This window comes from Canis lupus, chromosome 5 (genome assembly GCF_003254725.2).
Source record: "Canis lupus dingo isolate Sandy chromosome 5, ASM325472v2, whole genome shotgun sequence".
NCBI classification, from domain to species: domain Eukaryota; kingdom Metazoa; phylum Chordata; class Mammalia; order Carnivora; family Canidae; genus Canis; species Canis lupus.
This window is the reverse complement of record NC_064247.1, coordinates 23,952,877-23,973,014: the sequence shown is the minus strand read 5'-3', so window position 1 is coordinate 23,973,014 and position 20,138 is coordinate 23,952,877. Positions and strand designations below refer to the sequence as shown.

The following is a 20,138-nucleotide window of genomic DNA, read 5'->3' as shown; positions in this document are numbered from 1 at the left end:
TCCTTTCATATGTTAATCTTTCATAGTTTAATTATGGTACAATTATAGTGGCATTAAACTGGAACCAATTCAAATTATATAATAAATTATAATCAGCTCCAATTGTTATGATTAATTATAATGGTAGACCAGGTTCCCAAAAGGCAATCTGCAGACCAGGTTCCCAAACAGATCTGGCTGATTGCATCAGAATTGCCTAGTCTCAATTTCATATTTGTAGAATCAGAATATTTTTGGGTAAAGCTGAGAAAGTACCATTTTATAAAACACTGCCAATGTGATTCTCATTGAGAGGCCTCGATACTTGATTATAAGCTCCTTGAGGCAAGGACCATTCATTTTTATTCATTTTTTTATCCTTGAGGCTTAACAGTGTCCAGTACACTGTAGGCACTCACAGAAAATTAGATGAGTGAATGAACAAATGTGTGCATAGATAATTGATTCATGACTTGAGGCAGCAGTTAGCAACACAATGAGTGTGGCAGGCTAGACTTTCTTCTCTTGGTTTTCTAGTTTATGTGTACCAGTCAATTAGGCAAATATACTTTTGTTGGTCTTGAAAATATCAGAGGTTATACTCTGGGATTAATGTGGCTGCATGATGGGGTACCTGGGTAGCTCAAGCGGTTAGGTGTCTGGCTCTTGGTTTGGGCTCAGGTTGTGATCCCATGGATTATGATCTCATGGGTGGTAGGGAAAGCCCACTCACATTAGGTGAGGAGTTTGCTTCAAGATTCTCTCCTTCTGCCCCTCCCCTCTGCTCTTGTGCTATCTCTCTTTCAAGTCTTTAAGAAACAAAAACAAAACAAAACAAAAAACAAAACGTGTGGCTGCATTTTGGCCCCACCAAGTTCTAGAGGGTATAAGTTTAAAAAGTTGGAGCTAACCAAAGCTATAGTCTCTGAAATTCCATAGAGGTATTGATTGTGTCCTAAGAATGACATCAGACTGAATATGTTGATAAGGCAGAAAGAAACAAAAAGGGATCTTTTTATTCAAATAACCATATGCTTTGTTATTTTTTCCAATAAAAAGTCAACGTATTGCTGAATTGATTTACCAAAACTTATTTGCCATTTTTGCATAGTAAGAGGATGGGGATTGGTCACCTTTTAGCTTCTTTAGGTCAAGTTATTCAAATCTTGCAGGACTCTTTTGAAATTAACCACTGTTTAATGTCAGTAACCATGTGAAGAGGCAAGTACAGAGTTGGGAACAGAAAAATGTAAACAAAGAACTATTAGTGAAGAGGTCTTTTTTTGTGCCTGGTTAAAAATGGACCCTGTAGAGGCAAAAAGTTTTCCTTTCTTCTGCTCTAGATTCTTGGGCTTATCTAATGAATAAATTGATATAAGATAGATTAACAGAAGAAAAACGAATTTAATTCTCAAATATGAAAGCTTATAGATGTACGAGACACAATGAAGTTACCAAAGTAGGTAGCTTTTATATCTTTTAGACAAAGAAACAACACATTTGTGAAAAATTGACAAGACAAAGTTCTGGCTTGGGTTACTAAATTAGTAAAGAAGTAACAAGGTTTGTTCACATGCCTTCTCAGTCTTGATCCCTATCTCTGGTGATAGAGATGTTTGTCTCCTTTTCTCTTGGTACAAGGAGGGTACCTTTCACATGGGAAATTTATTTCCAGCTTTCAGGAAGTCAAAGGACAGTCAGAGGGTTTTTGTAGTGGCTATTTCTTAAGTAATTTCAATTCAAAATAATTAATATGCCAAAGCGTCATATTTTGGGGAAATCTGCCTTGAGCCTTATCAACCCATAACAATGAACTCTAAAATATAATTTAGTAAATCGATCAGATTTGTTAAACAAAACAAAACAAAACAAAACAAAACACCCTCTGATTCTTCAGTCAAAACCGATAAGGTTCCAAAAGGGTAAAAGATAAAACCAAATAATTAATACTCTCACAGATACATAAATGAAATAATTCGAATCACTTGAATAAGGCAAGATGTGCTAAAAAAAATTGCTCAATTATTTTAGCTACAATCTCTTAAGCCCCAGGGAAAACAGGTAACAGTTATTAAGTTTGTGGCTTTCTGAAGTCTAACATTTTTGTATATGAACATAGATTTTGCTCAGCAAATGACATAACTGGAGAATGACGAGATCTGCATATTTCATAGACTGCACAGAAGAGAATCCAAAATAATGTGGGGGGGGGAAGAGATCTTTGTGATTTGGGACAATGCTCTTCTGTCGTGACATCAAATTGGCATGTTGGCCATAGCAAAAGAAATAAAGGTAAATGCTAACGTGTAAAAAGTTGTGAAAAAAAAATATAACCTGACTAAAGCTTGAAATGCTAGTTTTTAAAAGATATTATGTCAAGTTGAAAATGGTATCTCCTTAAGAAAAAAAAAACATATCTTTTGGGGTGCCTGAGTAGCTTAGTTAAGTGTCCACTTTTTTTTTTTTTTAAAGATTATTTATTATTCATTCGAGACGGGGAGAGAGAGAGAGAGAGAGAGAGAGAGAGGCAGAGACACAGGCAGAGGGAGAAGCAGGCTCGATGCAGGGAGCCCGACGTGGGACTCGATCTGGTTCTCCAGGATCACGACCCTGGAAGAAGGTGGCGCTAAAACCGCTGGGCCACCGGAGCTGCCCAGTAGAGGTAATATTATTATTAATATAATACCATTAATGGTATTATTATTACTAATAGTTTAAAAACCAGAAATATGACAGGGTCACAATTTTGAATGAAAAAAATACTATATTTTGATAGGAAGATCCTCAAAAAGTAATTCTTGATCATTCCTTATCCCTTGTACATTCTTTAAACTTAATGGTACAAAATAAACCAAAATCCTTTTTTGGGCACTTTTGAAATTTTAATTCCATCCAAGAACTATAAATCAACCTTTTAGTTCATTGAAACACAGAAGGGTGTTGAAATATTAATTTTGAAATCATTATAAAATAGATTATATGAAAGTCCAGTTGAGGCCATCCTGTCACTAGTAGTTATTTAGAGGCAGTAAGCAAAGCTTTTTAAAACTAAATTATTGATATTTTTTACAGATAAGTTATCTAAATTTTTTAAAAAAAGATTTTATTTATTTGTTCATGAGATACACACAGAGAGAGGCAGAGACACAGTCAGAGAGAGAAGTAGGATCCATGCAGGGAGCCCAATGCGCGACTCGACCTGGGTCCCCAGGATCATGCTCTGGGCGGAAGGCAGGTGCTCAATCGCTGAGCCACCCAGGCATCCTACGGATAAATTATCTAGATAAAAGTTAGAATGCTAGCCAGAGAAATACTTCATTTTTTTTAGCCTTTTTTTAAAAAAAGATTTTATTTATTCATGAAAGACACACAGAGAAAGAGAGGCACAGAGACACAGGCAGAGGGAGAAGCAGGCTCCTCACAGGGAGCCCAATGTGGGACTCAATCCTGGATCCCGGGATCATGGCCTGAGCTAAAGACAGATGCTCAACCACTGAGCCACCCAGGTGTCCCTCAAAGAAATACTTCGAAAACACCTGTATTTATATTTATTTCCTCAGTACTAATTTGGCATGACTCTTTTAGTGTGGACATTTTATATTATAAACCATTTTTATTGGGGCGCCTGAGTGGCTCAGTCGGTTAAGTGTTCAACTCTTGAATTTTGCTCAGGTCATGATCTCAGGGTTGTAGGATTGGAAACTGCCTTGGGTGTGGAGCCTACTTTAAGATTTTCTCTCTCCCTCTGCCCCTCCCCCATCTCACACTGGTGCACCTGTGTGTGCACATTACTCCTCTCAAAAAAAAGCAAACTATTTTTATTTAAAATAGAACATACCTATAGAAAACTACATAAAATGGGTATAAAGCCTAATGGAATAAAAGTACTTAAGGCAAACATTTTTAAAACTACCACCTAGATCATAAATGCCCTCCATTCCCATCATTCTTTGAGCTCCTCTTTATTTTCTGGCACCTCAAGATATCCCGTACTGCTCTGCCCCAGCCCTAGAATTAGCTCTTTCTCCAAAGAGCTCTGATTCATTTGATTGGGAAAATGGTATCTGTAAACTGAGATTTGGGGGACAGTTGTATTCACTACTAGAGTATTATTGCTTTCTCAAACAAGATAGTCTTTTTAAAAAATTTACTTGTTTTTTTGTAGACAGAGAGAGAGTGAGAGAGCATGTGAGCAGGGAGAGGGGTAGAGGGAGAGAGAAAACAAACTCCCCATGGATTGGGGCCCAGACCTGGGGCTCAATCTCACAACCCTGAGATCATGACCTGAGTTCAAACCAAGAGTCAGACACCTAACTGACTGAGCCACCCAGGCACCCTTCAAACAAGATAATCTTATTAAAAATGTTTTAAAGTACAGAAAGAATATAGTGGTATTTTCACAGTTTTAGAGACATATGTAATGTAAAGAATTATGATGATAAACAGCAACTATGAAAAAAATTACAGTAGAAAATAACTGATGAATAATAGGAAGTAGGATATCAATGATGAGGAACAAATATTACACTTCCTCTGTCACTCCTTCAGCAAATTTTAGTATAGCTGCTCCCCCAATTGAAATTTTGCCTATGTCTGTAGTACTAGTACCAGGCATGTTTCCACATCCTTTTCAGCTCTTTAGGAGCTTTCTGAATACTTGTTAGTAATGGAGAACATAGATGTCACTATTAAAATGTTGGAGGGCAGCCTGAGTGGCTCAGTGGTTTAGCGCCATCTTCAGCCTAGGATGTGATCCTGGAGACCCAGGATCCAGTCCCACGTCGGGCCCCTTGCAGGGAGACTGCTTCTCCCTCTGCCTCTGTCTGCCTCTCTCTCTCTCTGTCCTTCATGAATAAATAAATAAAATCTTAAAAAAAAATGTTGGAAAAACTAATGTTCTCAATGTCAAAACTGAAAGCCTGCCTAGGGATCGTTTCTACAGAATACAAGATAGTGGGGCAAATAAAAGTTGAAATCATCATAAAGGTGTCATTTTATGCAATCAAGATGTGAACTATTCATATTACAAATTATTTCATCCTAATGACTTCAGAATGTGAGAGTGAGTTCATTGTGATTAGACTTCAAATTTTCTATTATTTTATGTCAAAAATTTGATTTCCATTACAAACAAAATCATTTCTATTAAGAGTTCTATTCCATTCTCTGAATAGTTTTTGTTCTTTTTCATGGGTATAGCAATGCCTTATGTTTCTAAAAATATTAATTATTTCTTTGGAAGATTTCTTTTGCTTTCTGCATTGGTTTATTAGGTTTAGCTTCCAACATTTAAGTCAAAGAATTTCCTGAAACATTTGGTGGTTTTTATTACTCTTTCATATTTGAGTAGGGCTGATTAGAAATGACTAGTGCATGGGAGAGCTCATGAAGAGTGGGCTTCACTGAAGAGATGAAGCAGTTTAGCAACCTGCTATTTCTTTGGTGGTTGCATAAATGCTGTCAGGTCCAGGTCTGTCTCTTGGGCCATTTTTCCTAGGGATGACTTTTTCAGGTTTTTTTTTTTTTTTTTTTTTTTTTTTTTTTTTTTTTTCCGGAGGTATGTATACACCTAGCTGCTTTAGCTTTAGGAGGAGAGTAATAGAGCTGAGAGCCTCATTCATTGTATATAGATACTTAAAACAATTTTAAAAATTGTGATAAAATGAAATTTACCATTTAAACCATTTTTAGGTGTATCGTTCTGTGGCCATTAAGTACATTCCCATTGTTGTGCTACCAACCTCCAAAACTATTTTCATCCCACAAAACTGAAACTATATACTTATTAAGCAGTAACTTCCCATGTTCCTGTCAACCTCTATTCTATTTTCATTTCTGATTTTGACTCCCTAAATATCTCAGACAAGTGGATTCACACAGGACTTTTTGTGACTGGCTAATTTCACTCACCATGATGTCCTCAAGGTTCATCCACATTGCAGCATTGTCAGGATTTCTTTTGTTTTTAAGGCCTGATAGTATTCCAACATACCTACATAACACTTTTTGCTTATCCAGTATTCTTGGATGGACACATAGGCTGCTTTCACCTTTTAGATATTGGGAATAATGCTGTTATGAATACGGGTTTGTAAACATCTATTTCAGACCCTGCTTTCAATTCTTCTGTGTGTACATCCAGAAATAGAATTGTTGGATCATAGGGTCATTGTATCTTTAATTTTTTGTGGATGTATATAGAAACTTTTAAATAACTTCCCTTTATTGACCATTACCCTCCACCACATCTAGGGACCCTGGGTTTGAAGATTCCCTGGGTCACAGTCTCTGCTTCCCCAATCATCTTCTGTCTAGGGAATGGGCATGTGTTTGGGGGTAGTCATCTGGCTATATGGCACTGAAAAATAATATGAGGGCCTGAACAGCCTGCATGTGAACTTTGAGCCTAATCTCTTTCCCTGCCACAGCTCTGCCCTCATCTCTATCCAGTGTATACTAGTGGTCACTGCAGATAAATGTGTCAAAAAAACAATTCATTGGGCACCTGCGTGGCTCAGTTATTGAGCATCTGCCTGTGGCTCAGGTTTGATTCTGGGGTCCAGGGATCGAGTCCCACATCAGGATTCCTCGCTCAATGGGGAGTCTGCTTCTTCCTCTGCCTATGTCTCTGCCTCTCTTCTGTGTCTCTCATGAATAAATAAAATCTTAGCCTCCCCCCATTCATCGACGGCCGATTCATGTAAATGGCCAACCTGCAAATAACTTTTCTTCCAATTCTTTATTTTTAGTTTTCATTTTGTCTTCATAACTGCATTTTAAGGCAAATTCAGTTCAATTCTGCTTGTTTCCTGCTGCTGCAGCGGAGTCTGAGGGGTCTGCAAAAACAGGGACATTAAGATATAGAACACTCATTTTTTTATTCCTGGGGCAGTATCCTGACTCAGATTCAACTTGGAAGTTATTAAATAGGTGTTTGAGCTTTGGGCAAGTGCGCGTGTGCGCGAGAGTGTGCATGAGTGCGTAAGCGCACGCTTTGCCAAGATTAAACCCAGGGCAAGCGCGCACTAACAACCCTGAAGCGAGTCGTGTGACGTCACCGTAGTAGCAGCAACCCGTGCGCATGCGCCCATTTAAAGAGCCGGCGCTCGCCAGGCGCCGCTAGCCCCGCCCCCTTCCTCAGATCGCTCCTCCTCCGTCTCCCCGCGGCTTGCCCGCTACGCCCTGCGGAATCCAAGTAGCCAATCAGCGTTCAGCCTTCGCTTGCCGTCAACGGCGCGTGCCCCGGTTTCAAAAGCTCGGGGGCGGGCTCCGGGTTCCGCGCACGCGCCGTCGCCTCTCTATCCCCACGCTGGTTCCGCGTCTCCTCACTGCGGACGGTGCGGCTGGCCTGAGGCTTCTGGTGTCCGGGGGAGGTCGGCTCTGTCGCCGCCGCTGCTGTTATGGGCAAAACTGCCGACTCTCGGGGGCCGGGCGGCCGGCCCGACCCGGTGCGGAGCTTCAACCGTTGGAAGAAGAAACACAGCCATAAGCAGAGCCAAAAGAAGCAGTTGAGGAAGCAGCTGAAGAAGCCCGAGTGGCAGGTGGAACGCGAGGCCATCAGCCGCCTCACGCAGAACTACGAGAAGGTGAGGCCGGGGGCGGCGCGGCGGGCGGGCCGCGGGGCTGCGCGTCCTCGCGGCGGTGGGAGACCTGTCATGGGTGGGCCGAAGGGGGGCTGGAGACGGGGTGGGGTGGGGTGACAGGTGCGGCCGGGCCCCCCAGCACAGTTGAGGCCCCACAGGTGGTCCGCCCGGCCCCGCGGACCAGGCTCTGGACCCTCCAGTCGCTCTTCTGCTCGCCGCCCTGCTCGGTAGAAAGGATGGGGCTGAAGTGGCTCTTTAAGAGCAAGGAGTTAGTAGTGAAACGGGGTAATAACAGTGGTACTAACGGCAGTAGTCACACTGACGACACCTACGATTTCAGCCCCTCACCGTGTGCTTCACGTTAATTATTTGACCTGAACTGGGTCTGGGTCTTATTCCCATTTTGCAGGTGAGAGCGTGGAGGCTCCGAGAAGGTAACGTACTTGCTTTCAGCTCACATGTTAGTAGGTGGTGTGGGATTGCAGCCTAGATACCCGTGTCTTTCCAAGTCCAAAGCCTCACGCCGCATCTGCGTCCCTTCTTGTGCTTATTTTCTCTCCCTGATTCGTGTCCCCGTCCAGGAATTGGCACAGGAAAGCTGGGCTCCTGGTGTGTGCCTGGCACCTGCCATCCCCCATTGTACTCGATGTTCTGAATAGCCCTGTAGTTACCATTTTGACCTCTTGCGCCTCCCCCGACCCCCCCCCCCCCCCCCCGCAACCCGATGTGTTGGCCGACACCCACCTCACTCCCCTCTCAGTAATTGCCCCTTCTACTGCGGTGTAGTCAAGGATTTAATATGTGGGACGTTTCTGGAATTATAGTCATCAGGTGTCATGCTGGTATGGCTTTCCTTTAAAGGACCCTTAGGTCAACAAGATTAGATAGATAACCTTTGTCTTTGCTTAGGCTTTTGAGTTAAGGTAAATGATAATTTGATCCTGGCTTTTGGTCACCGGTTGAATGTGTGGGCAGGTTACTTACTCTCTCTGCTTCCCTTGTCTTATCTTTAAAAGGCATAGTAATACCTGTTTTATAAGTTGTTTGGAGAAGTTAGTGACTCTAAAGCTTATCTGCACAATGCCTGATACATATAAATATATTAGCTGTTACGTTATTACTACTATTGACATACGCACACCATTTTAAGAAACCATTGATTGCATTTTAGAGTCTTCTTTATCTAACCAGACTTGTTTAAGGGGTATGGTCCCAGCCTTTCTTCTCTTTTGTAATCCCAGTGCTTATTCTTGTGGGTTATTGGCTCCCTTTTGTATTCTACCCACAGCTCCTCTGAGTTCGTATTCTTTTTTTCCGATGGTGCTGTGGATGTCTTTACCTGTCAGAATATTTTAAATACACAAGGTCATTATCTTTGACTCCAGAATTCACCGTTTTAGTTCCCTCTTGCCACTGTAACAAATTGCCACAAACTTCATGGCTTAAAACAACAGAAATTTGTTCTCTCGTAGTTCTGAAAGCCAGAAGTCTGAAATCTGTTTCACTGTGCTGGAATCAAGGTGTCAGCAGGGCCATGGTCCATCGGGAGGCTCTCAGGGAAAATCCATTTCTTCCTGCTTCTCACTTCTCACTCCTGGTGGCTGCATTCCTTGGCTTGTGGCTGCACACTCCAAACTTTGTCTCCATGGACACATTACCTTGGGTTCTGTGTCAAATCTACTTCTGCCGTTCTTAAATAAGGATGCTTTGTATTGCATTTAGGGCCCACCCAGAATATTGAGGATAATTTCCCATCTCAAGATCTTTAATAATGACCTGTACAGAATCACTTTTGCCATCTAAGACAATATTCACAGTTCTGGAGGTTAGCATATGGACATCTTGGGGCTGATACTTGGCGCACCACATGCTGGCCCCACTATCTAAGCGGACTACTGAGCTAGAAACCTACAAGTAATCCTAGAGACTTCCCTTTCAGTGGTCATACATCCAGTCATACTGATAATCTCTTCTGCCTTTAAAATTTTTTAAAATGTTACTCCAGGCACCGCCCCCCATGCTTCCCCGCCCCCCCACCCCCAAATCCCAAGCCCCAGGCTATGCCTTAGTTCAGGCCCCATCATCTCTTGCATGGATTACTATAGTAGCTGTTGCTTATAATGGGGATTAGCAAGCTTTGTAAAGGATCAGATAGTAAATGGTTTTAGCTTTGCAGGTCAGAAGGGTGGAACTACTTAACTCTGCCTTGTAACACAAAACCTAACATAAAAATACTTAAATGGGTATAGTTGTTTTCAACAAAACTTCCAACAAAACTTCAATTAGGAAATCTCATGGCTGGATTTGACCCTTAGGCCTTATCATCCTCTAATCTATCTTCATATTGCAGGTAGAATGATTCTTTCCTAGATGAAAATCCAATCACCTTACTCCAGATTAAAACCCTCCCTTGGCTCACAATTACTTTCAGGAAAATGGTCAAGTACTTTAGTGTGTCGACACGTTCTGCAGCAGAAGAGTAAGTTATTTGTGACCAGGCACACCTGGTTTAAATCTCACTCAGGAGGATCCCTGGGTGGCTCAGCGGTTTGGCGCCTGCTTTCAGCCCAGGGTGTGATCCCGGAGTCCCCGGATCGAGTCCCACATCAGGCTCCCTGCATGGAGGGAGCCTGCCTCTCCCTCTGCCTGTCTCTCTGCCTCTCTGTCTCTCTGTGTCTCTCATGAATAAATAAAATTTAAAAAAAAAATCTCATTCAGTTTGGGTATTGACTAGCTAAGTTCTTAATATTCCTGAGTCTGTTTCTTTCATTCAGCAGAGATTACTAACTACCCAGAGTGTAGTAAGGCTCAAAGAGGTGACATATGTAAACCAAGTGGTGTGTGATAAGCATATGTGCAGGAGCAGCTTCTAGTTTTGTGAGTTGGCCATACTCCCTGATACTGATGCTGCTGCTTCTTTTTTAAAGATTATTCAAAGATTTTACTTATTTGAGAGAGCACACATGAGCATGAGGAGGGACAAGCAGGCTCCTGGTGGAGCGAGGAGCCTGATGCAGAGCTTGATCTCAGGACCCTGAGATCATGACCTGAGCTGAAGGCAGATGCTTGACTGATTGAGCTGCCCAGGGACCCTAGTCCCCCATACTTCTTGTTCTGTACTTGATGTTTCTACCACTTGAGTGAGCACCTCCATTCTCCCACTCTAGGAACACCTACCAGTCCTTCAAGATTTAAACTTCTCTTCCTGACCTCCCTAAGTGGGGTTAGGACTGTTTGTCCGTAACATTTTGTATAGAGCTTTATTATAGCATTATCACCAGGCTGTGATAATTGGCTTCTTTCTTTAACTTCTTAACTCCTGCATGAACCTCTGAAGGTCAGAAACCATCAACACTCTCACCTTTGTATTTCCCAGACACTGGTTGCACAGTGCTTGCCTGGAGCAGGCACTCAGTGTTTCGATGTGGTTTGGTGCATGAAGACCTTTTCCAGATGGCTTTATTCTGGTTGGTAACTGGTTCCAGGTTAGGTCAGGCCTAGGAAACTCAGTACAGAGTGCCTCAGATGATAGTACCAGTGCATAAAACGTCTATTTCAGTATATTTGTAATACAAGGGTGGTGTTCAGTAGCCTCATTGGTAAAATACTGAACAATTTATTTTTTATTTTTTATTTTAAAATTTTCATTCATTCATTCATTCATTCATTCATTCATTTATGATAGTCACAGAGAGAGAGAGAGAGGCAGAGACATAGGCAGAGGGAGAAGCAGGCTCCATGCATTGGGAGCCCGATGTGGGATTCGATCCCGGGTTCCCAGGATCGTGCCCTGGGCCAAAGGCAGGCACCAAACCGCTGCGCCACCCAGGGATCCCCAATACTGAACAATTTAATTTAGAAACATTTGGAATACTTTGATAAGGTATATATTGAGGCCTAGGTCAAAATAGATGGAAAAAAATACATATCTGTGTCTCTGGGGGGTGTGGGGGTTGATACATTTTGATAAATGTTGTAATCCTAAATATGTAGAGCTCTGTGGAGTTAGATGGTAGTGTAATTAGGGGGAAGGAGGTTGAATTTTTCTGTCCCTGCCCTTGGCTAGATGAGTTAGAAAAATGTGTTTCCCCTGGGCCTGTTGCCTTTCCTCCTTGTGGTCGCAGCCTCAGGCCTAGCTTATGGAGCTGAGTGTGAGCTGGATTTCAGCCTCCATATACCTTTGTATAGGGTGCAAACTGTCCAGCAGTTTGTGGTAGCCAAGAGTGGAGCTAGTTCTTGAATGATGTGTTTTCCAGACAGAAAAGATTAGCAAGAACATTGTAGGTCCAGGGAGCAACATAAGGGTATACAAAAAGATGTGAAAATGTGTGGTGTTCTTTGATGGGGAGATACTCCGTGGAGTGTGCTATGTGTTCCTGAACTGGCTTCTGATGCGGTTGCAGGAGAGGGTCAGAGATGGATTGTCATTGATTTTGGAGGTTGTAGTTGTGAGAATAATGGCCTCCTAAAGATGGCTGCATCCTAACCCTGAGCCTGTGAATGTTACATGGTAAAGGGTAATTAAGGTTGCAGATCAGCTGATTTTAAAATAGGGGATCTGGATTATCCAGGTAGGCCCAGTGTGATGACCAAAGGGTCCTGAAATGTGGAGGAAGGAGGCAGAAGAGTCAGTATGGGAATGCTGTGTAGTGAGGAAGACCAGAAGTCCATTGCTGATTGGTTTTCAAGATGGAAGGGGGATGTAAGCCAATCCAAGGAAGTAGGTAGTCTATAGGTGCTGGAGAAAGCAAGGGGTGGATTCTCTCCCATGGTTGCCAGAAAGAACTTTAGCTTACTGAGACCCATGCTGGACTTCTGACTTCCACTGTTATAAGTTAATACATTTATGTTGGTTTAAGCCACTGTTGGTCATCATTTGTTTCAGCACTTGTGGGAAATTCATACAGAGGCCCTTTTTAGAGACTTTATCTGGAAACAGTGGGGAGTCTCTGGGGGCAATTGGAGAACATAGCCAAGCTGTAAAGGCTGTGGAGATGGTTGGTATAGTCTAGGTCTTAGATCTTCTGAGAGGTTGATGCCAAGTTGGGATTAAGTGAATCGGAGATTGATCGGGGGAAATGTCTGCAGAAGTGAAGGAGAAGGAACAGAAATAGGGAAAGGAGGGAAGACAGAAGGAGGTGCCAGTAGGAAGAATCTCAGGCTAGAGCGCAGTCTAAGAAAGCTTCTGCTCTTGGGATGTCCTGCAGCCAGTGTTGCCCTTGAAGGGACTCTCCCATTCTGCAGGAGTGGGTATCCAGTCATGCCACTATGCACAGTCACTGGGAACAGCTGGGGAAGCACGGCCCTGGCAGGTGGATCCAGAGGATCAGCTACTGCTGGTCAGTCAACTATGTTTCTGCAGCTGGAGATCTGGGTAGTTTATTTCTAAGGCCACCGGGTAGGGTGTGTGTGTTGGGGGTTCTGAAGGGGAGTTGGGGGTTGAAACTGGTTGAGAAATGTTGAGCTCTGTCGGCCCCGATCAGAATTTGACATGGTTTGTGGCAGGTTGCTTTTCTTGTCATGATTGCAGTAGATGGAGCATTCTAGGACGTTCTTATATTTTCTTCTTCTGCTTTGAGAATGTGAAAACATTATTCACTTTTGTGAGAAGAAGAGAGTTGAAAGAAGTAAAGGGAGGTGGTCAGTGATATCCACCCCGTTCTCCCTTCCATACCCTCCAGCTTTCCCAATGGTGGTGGGAATTTCTGAACAAGTACTGTCAGTGAAACATCCGTTCTCTGAATTTAGAAGAGTTATACAAATTTCAGAGGGAGTGTGAACATTAGAAGAATAGAGCTGAAGAAGAAAATGGGTTAAAGGGGAGATAGAGTTTTATTTTGTTTGTAGGAACCGTAGCTGACTTCTCTGGCTTCTAAGTATTCCTTGAAATGTAATCAAGAGTCTTCTGGAACAGGGTCGGTAACCTTTTTCTGTAATAGGCCAGATAGTCAATATTAGGTTTTGTGGACCATGTGATCTCTGTCACAACTGTATAGATGATATGTGAGTGGTTGTAGTTATGCTCTGGGAAAACTGCAAGAACAGGCAGCAGATTGGATTGGGCCATAGTTTGCTGACTTGCTCTAGTTCATCAGTAGATTTTAGTCCTTCCATTTCTTCGACTTTTAAGAATGCGTTGTATAGCTTAATGGCCCAGAGAGTGCTGGAACAGTTCAATTCTTTCAGACTGTCCATTTACGACGTTAGCCGACTAAAGATAGGTGTGCAGTATTTCCTTGGAGTAGCCCACTTTGCCTGTGCTGTGTCTCTGATGGAGGCTCCTCTACTCCTCCTAGAAGCATTTCCTTTGTGAAAACAGCTTTTTAGCTGATCATATCACAAGTGCATGGGTGGACTGTGCCTAATTTTGATGTTGTGTTTGGGAGATTTATCTTCCAATTAAAGTTCCCTGATGGGACAGGTTATTTTAATGAACTTTTCTCTTTCTAATGTGGGTGTGCTGATTATTCCACTCTTCCCTGGAATGATTTGTAGAGATTAAGGCGATGTTTTAGTGTTTGTGTTTTCAGCATGTGAGGACTGGGGATAACCCTGTCTGGGCTACATTAAGAATACAGGAAAGATGATATGTAGACTGTAAAATGCAATAAAAGCTGTCATCCCTTTACTGCCTGGAGTGTAATTTAAATAAATGAACCTTACAAATGCAACTCATCCCTTTTGTGAATCATAAATAATTTGGCAGCATATTCCCAGATCTGAACAGGAGTTCCTGCTTTCAGCATCTGTAATAAAATAATTCTCCTGAGTAGCTGAAATTAAATTCAGAAAATTGGGTTTATGCTAATGAAGAAATCAGTAATGAACATTTAGATAATGTAAAGTTAAAGGGCAAAATGTTAGTTATTGTGGCTTCAAAGTGTGACTAAGACATTTTCTTCTGGTGATGGTTAAGTAATACTCCCTCCTTCACTGTACCCGCAGGTGAAGAGTTGTCAGGTTGGATTTGGTATGCCACTGACTTATGGTTAAAGCCCAAAAAGATTTGCGCTAACAAGATACATTTCTTTAATTAACTTCAATCTGTTCTCCAAAATGTGTAAATAGAAGTATTCTCATTGTGCTCTGTGGCTCAGAGTCATTTTCCCCCTTATTTCTTAATATTTCTTGATGGGCTGAAAGTAGAGTGTCTTCCTAAAATTGATGTGGTGATGACTTACTGTGTTCTCAGAGGTGAAGGAGGGTAGCGGTAGTGTGTGTTTCGAATGGATGAGGTGTTTTTTTCTTTAAACCAATTTAAATTGTTACAAGCTTATATTTTTGATTCATTACAGCTTCCTTAAGGCATATTTCTTTGTAGAAGGAATGATGGTTTTTAATTGGAAGTGATGATTGAATTCAGTCGTGTAGTACCAAGGACTAGCCAGGCAGCACAATGTAGACCAAAAATGGCTTTGTTGTAAAATAGATGAATTATAGAGTACATGATTTTGTCTTAGGTGACACAATCTTCTTTTTCTTTTTTTCAGATAAATGTAAATGAAATCACAAGATTTTCAGATTTCCCCTTGTCCAAAAAAACATTGAAAGGTAGGCCTATGGTGATCTTGGGACATGTTGTTGAGTTTCGTGATGTTTTTAATAAATGAAAAAAGATTTAAAGCATTTAACATGAAAGATACTTTTTGGCAAATAATTTTGATATCTTGAACCTCTACCACCAAGAAGCTATATTAATTCATTCAGTTTTTCTGATTCGTCATTCTCATCCTTTGTGGACTGTAGAACAGTAGTGAGAAAACAAGATGCCAGGGCCTCTCAGTAATTAAAATAAAATCTAATTATGTTAAAATGAACAAGAAAACAAAAGTGCTATCTTTTATATTAGTGTATTAGGGACACTATAACAAAATCTCAGACTGGAGGGGCTGCTGCTTAAACAACAAATTAATTTTCTCACAGTTCTGGAGGCTGGAATTTCAAAGATGGAGATGCTGGCAGGGTTAGTTTCCTCTGAGAGCCATTATGGAAGGATGGGTATGTTCTAGGACTCTGCCCTTGGCTTACAGATGACCACTGTCTTGCTGCATCTTTGGTGGTACCACTGTGCAGACATACCGTTGGTGTCTCTGTGTCCAAATTTCCCCTTCTTATAAGGACACCAGTTACATCAGATCAGGGCTCATTTGAACTTAATCACCACTTCAAAGGCCCTATTTCTGAATATTGTCATATTCTAAGGTACTGGGTATTAGGGCTTCAGTGTAGGATTTTTAGGGGGCATAGTTCAGCCGGTGTTCCTGTTTTACAGGGATTTTCTAAAGTGTCCCTCTTTCCCTCTGAACTGGCAGGTTTGCAAGAAGCCCAGTACCGTTTGGTAACTGAGATACAGAAGCAGACCATTGGATTGGCTTTGCAAGGTAAAGATGTTCTTGGAGCTGCCAAAACAGGATCTGGCAAGACTTTGGCTTTCCTTGTTCCAGTAAGTAGTTTATTTGTATTGGGTCAGGTCTACTATTACATGTTTTTAAGACATTCTGTGCCTAGGTAGAAATCATTATGTAGAGTGTTGTTTCCTGCTGGATTTCTTTGGCTAGAATGCAAACTTTATCAAATGGGAGCCATAGCTATCCTGTTGTCCATCATATTTCCTGTCCCAGCACAACTGCCTTACATGTGGAAGGCACTCAGTAACTTTTTGAATGAGTGAATTGCTGTGCCTTGACAAGCCTTTACATTCTTGAAGTATGTGGGTGTTCCACTGGGGAAGGCCGGGGAGGCTGTTTATGTGCTCATGCTTGCAAACCTGCCAGTTGCATTTATACTTGCCACTTATTTAGGATAAAGCTGAAATATGCACTCGAGAGAGATTGAGTGATTTGTTGAGAATTTTCCAGGACATTGATAGCTGTCCTTTTGAGCAGTAAGACAACAGAGCCTCTTAGGAATTTGCTTATATCTCATTTATGCAGTTGGTTTCATAATTTAATTCCTACAAAATAATTGGCTTATAAAAATCACACTTGAGTTTTTGTTCCAAGTATTGCAAAACCATTTTTTCCTTAAATCCAATTTTTCATAACAGAGTTTCTCCGTAACTTTCACTGTAATTACACAGTGACTACACAGATGAAAGTTTAATGTGGTTTCTGTTCAGAAAATGGTGACAAGGGGCACCTGGGTGCCTGAGTGGTTGAGCATCCGCCTTCAGCCCAAGGTGTGATCATGTGATCCCAGAGTCCCAGGATCGAGTCCCACATCGGGCTCCCTGCATGGGGCCTGCTTCTCCCTCTGCCTGTGTCTTTGCCTCTCTCTCTGTGTCTCTCATGCATAAATAAATAAAATCTTAAAAAAAATTGTGACAGATATTTCCCCGAAATCTGTTTTAATAGTTTGAGGGCTGCACATACCCCTCAGAGATTACCAGTCTCCTGTCTGCAGAGCTCTGGCGGCAGCTGACCTGCACGGGGCTTATGTTCCCTTCCCTCTATGACTTGAGGGGTCTGGTGGCTGGAAGAAAAAGAAAAAGCAAAAAAAGAATTTCTTCTTTCTGATTGGATGACACTTGTGACTGGTATGTCTTCTGCTTGGAAGATGCCTTTTTTTTTTTTTTTAAAAGATTTTATTTACTTATTTTGAAAGCAAGAGAGGATGAGCAGTGTGGAGGAGCAGAGGGAGAGGGAAAAGCAGGCTCCCTACTGAGTAGGGAGCCCAATGTGGGGCTCGATCCCAGGACCCCGAAATCACAACCTGAGCCGAAGGCAGATGCCCAACTGACTGACCCACCCAGGTGCCCTGGAAGATGCCTATGATTTGGAAGAACAAGGTTGTTGGTTCAGGAAATCAAAATGCTGCCTTCTTAAAGGACTCAACACAAATTTGCTGTCTTTTTGAGGTGCTGGAAGCCTTGTATCGTCTGCAGTGGACCTCAACAGATGGGCTGGGGGTTCTGATTATATCACCTACGAGAGAACTGGCCTATCAGACCTTTGAGGTTCTCCGTAAAGTAGGAAAGAATCATGACTTTTCGGCTGGTCTCATCATTGGTGGAAAGGTTTGTCCTTTGTCTTTTTTTCTATAACTTTTATTGGAGCACAGTGACAGTTGATAGGAAAGAAATGGAGATTTCATTTAAACAGGTAGGCTGGTATCCTGGTGGTGTCACTGTTATCGAGGGTTCTGATTATCAATTTTGTGGGTCCAGAAAGTCCAGTACTGTGAGGGTATCTGAATTGATCAGGTTCTCTGAGATTAATGTACTCTAAAAGCCCTTAAATCTGGGATCCCTGGGTGGCGCAGCGGTTTAGCGCCTGCCTTTGGCCCAGGGCGCGATCCTGGAGACCCGGGATCGAATCCCACGTTGGGCTCCTGGTGCATGGAGCCTGCTTCTCCCTCTGCCTGTGTCTCTGCCTCTCTCTCTCTCTCTCTCTCTGTGTGACTATCATAAATAAATAAAAAATTTAAAAAAAAAAGGTTGTCATCCAGTTTGTCTCTTTTGCATGTATCTGTCCAGTTTTTTTAACATCATGAATAAAAGAGACTATCTTTTCCCCATTGTATATTCTTTTCACCTTTGTCATAGATTAGTTAATGTATGTGTGGGTTTATTTGTGGGCTCTGTATTCTACTACACTGATCTGTGTGTCCCATTTCGTGCCACTAATATACTGTTTTGGTTACAATAGCTTTGTAATACAGTTTTTTTTTTTTTTTGTATATTTTTTTATTGGTGTAATACAGTTTGAAATCTGGGATTGATACCTCCAGCTTTGTTCTTTTTTCTCAAGATTCTTTTGGCTATTTGAGGTCTTTGTGGTTTCATGCAAATTTTAGAATTCTTTGTTCTATTATTGTGAAAATACCATCCTTATTTCAATAGGGATTGCACTGAATCTGTAGATTGCTTTGGGTAGTATGGACATTTTAACAATATTTTTGCAATCTGTGAACTCGAGATACCTTTCTGTTTGTGTAGTCTTCAGTTTCTTTTATCAGTGTCTTAAAGTTTTCAGAGTACAGATTATTTTTATCTCCTTAGTTGTTAATTCCTAGGTATTTTATTAGTTTTTAGTGCAGTTGTAAATGGTACTGTTTTCTTAATCTCTTTCTAATTTCTTGTTATTAGTATATGGAAACACAACTGATTTCTATATGTTAATTTTGTATCTGTGACTTTACTGAATTCATGTATTATTAGTTCTCACACTTTTTTGGTTGAGTCTTCAGGGTTATTTATATATAATATCCTGTATCAGCAGATAGTGACAATTTTACTTCTTTTCTACTTGGATGCCTTTTATTTCTTTTTCTTGCCTAATTGCTCTGGCTAGGAAAAGTTTTTAGATTTTTTTATCATTGAGTATGATGTTAGTTTTGAATTTGTTATATGTGGACTTTATTTTATTGAGGTACATTCCTTCCATACCCACTTTGTTGAGAGTTTTTATCATGAATGGATGTTGAATTTGGTCATATGCTTTTTCTGCATCTATTGAGATTATACTTTGTTTTGTTAATGTGGTATATCATGTTGATTTGCAGATGTTGAACCATTCTTGCATCTGTGGAATAAATCTCACTTGATTGTGGTGTATGATTCTTATGATGTATTGTTGGATCTGGTTTGCTAATTATTTTTTATCATTTAAATATTTTCATCATATGTGTATTGTTTAACCTCCATCCCTTAGTTCCCCCATCTCTCTACCCACCTCCCCTCTATAGTTAAGAGTCTGTTTCTTGATTTGTCTTTCTTTTTCCTTTGCTCATTTGTTTTGTTTCTTAAATATCACATTCGAGTGATAGGATATGATATTTGCTTTTCTGAGACTTATTTGAGTTAGCATGATCAGCTCCATCCATGTCATTGCAAATGGCAAGATTTCATTCTTTTTTATAGCTGAGTAATATTCCATTGTATATATATACCACCTCTTCTTTATCAATCCATTTATCCTTTATCAGTGGACACTTGCGCTGTTTCCGTAATTTGGCATTTATAGATGATGCTTCTATTCAGGGGGCATGTATCCTTTTGAATTAGTATTTTTGTATTCTTTGGGTAAATACCTAATGGTGCAATTGCTGGATCCTAGGGTAGTTCCATTTTTAACTTTTTTCTTTAAAGAGCTCGTTAGACAAAGTTGTCTAGTATTTTTTTTTTAAGATTTTATTTATTAGAGTGTAAGTGCATGTTCAAGCAGGGGGAGGGGCAGAGGTGGAGGGAGAAGGACAGGGAAGACTCTGCATTGAGCACAGAGTCCTATGTGGGGCTTGATCATCTGCTCAGAGTCTAAATCAAGAGTCCAGTGCTTAGCCAACTGAGCCACCTAGGCACTCTTATTTTTAACTTTTTGTGGAACCTCCATACTGTTTTCCAAAGTGGCTGTACCAGTTTGCATTCCAACCAGTAGGGCAAAAGTGTTTTCCTTCTTCCACATTCTCACCAGCACCTGTTGTTTTCTCGTGTTGTTGATTTTAGCCATTTTGACAGGTGTGAGGAGATAGCTCATTGTAGTTTTGATTTGTATTTCTCTGATGATGAGTGATGTTAAACATCTTTTCATGTGTCTGTTGGCTATCTATATGTCCCTCTTTGGGAAAATGATGGTCTTC

At 41.2% G+C, this 20,138-nt stretch overlaps 1 protein-coding gene across 3 annotated transcripts in view; it reads left to right on the top strand.

The window, feature by feature from the left end:
- Positions 1 to 7,252: 7,252 nt before the first annotated feature.
- Positions 7,253 to 20,138, top strand: part of DDX10 (DEAD-box helicase 10) — a 253,004-nt gene continuing 240,118 nt past the window's right edge. Inside the window, exons 1-4 of one of the 3 annotated variants that reach the window (XM_025465621.3) lie at positions 7,253 to 7,565; positions 15,053 to 15,113; positions 15,875 to 16,005; positions 17,419 to 17,577. In XM_025465621.3, the coding sequence (XP_025321406.3) occupies positions 7,380 to 7,565; positions 15,053 to 15,113; positions 15,875 to 16,005; positions 17,419 to 17,577 (537 nt within the window). In that variant the 5' untranslated portion in view covers positions 7,253 to 7,379. The remainder of the gene's footprint in view (positions 7,566 to 15,052; positions 15,114 to 15,874; positions 16,006 to 17,418; positions 17,578 to 20,138) is intronic. The other 2 variants (XM_025465620.3, XM_025465622.3) reach the window with 2 other exon arrangements.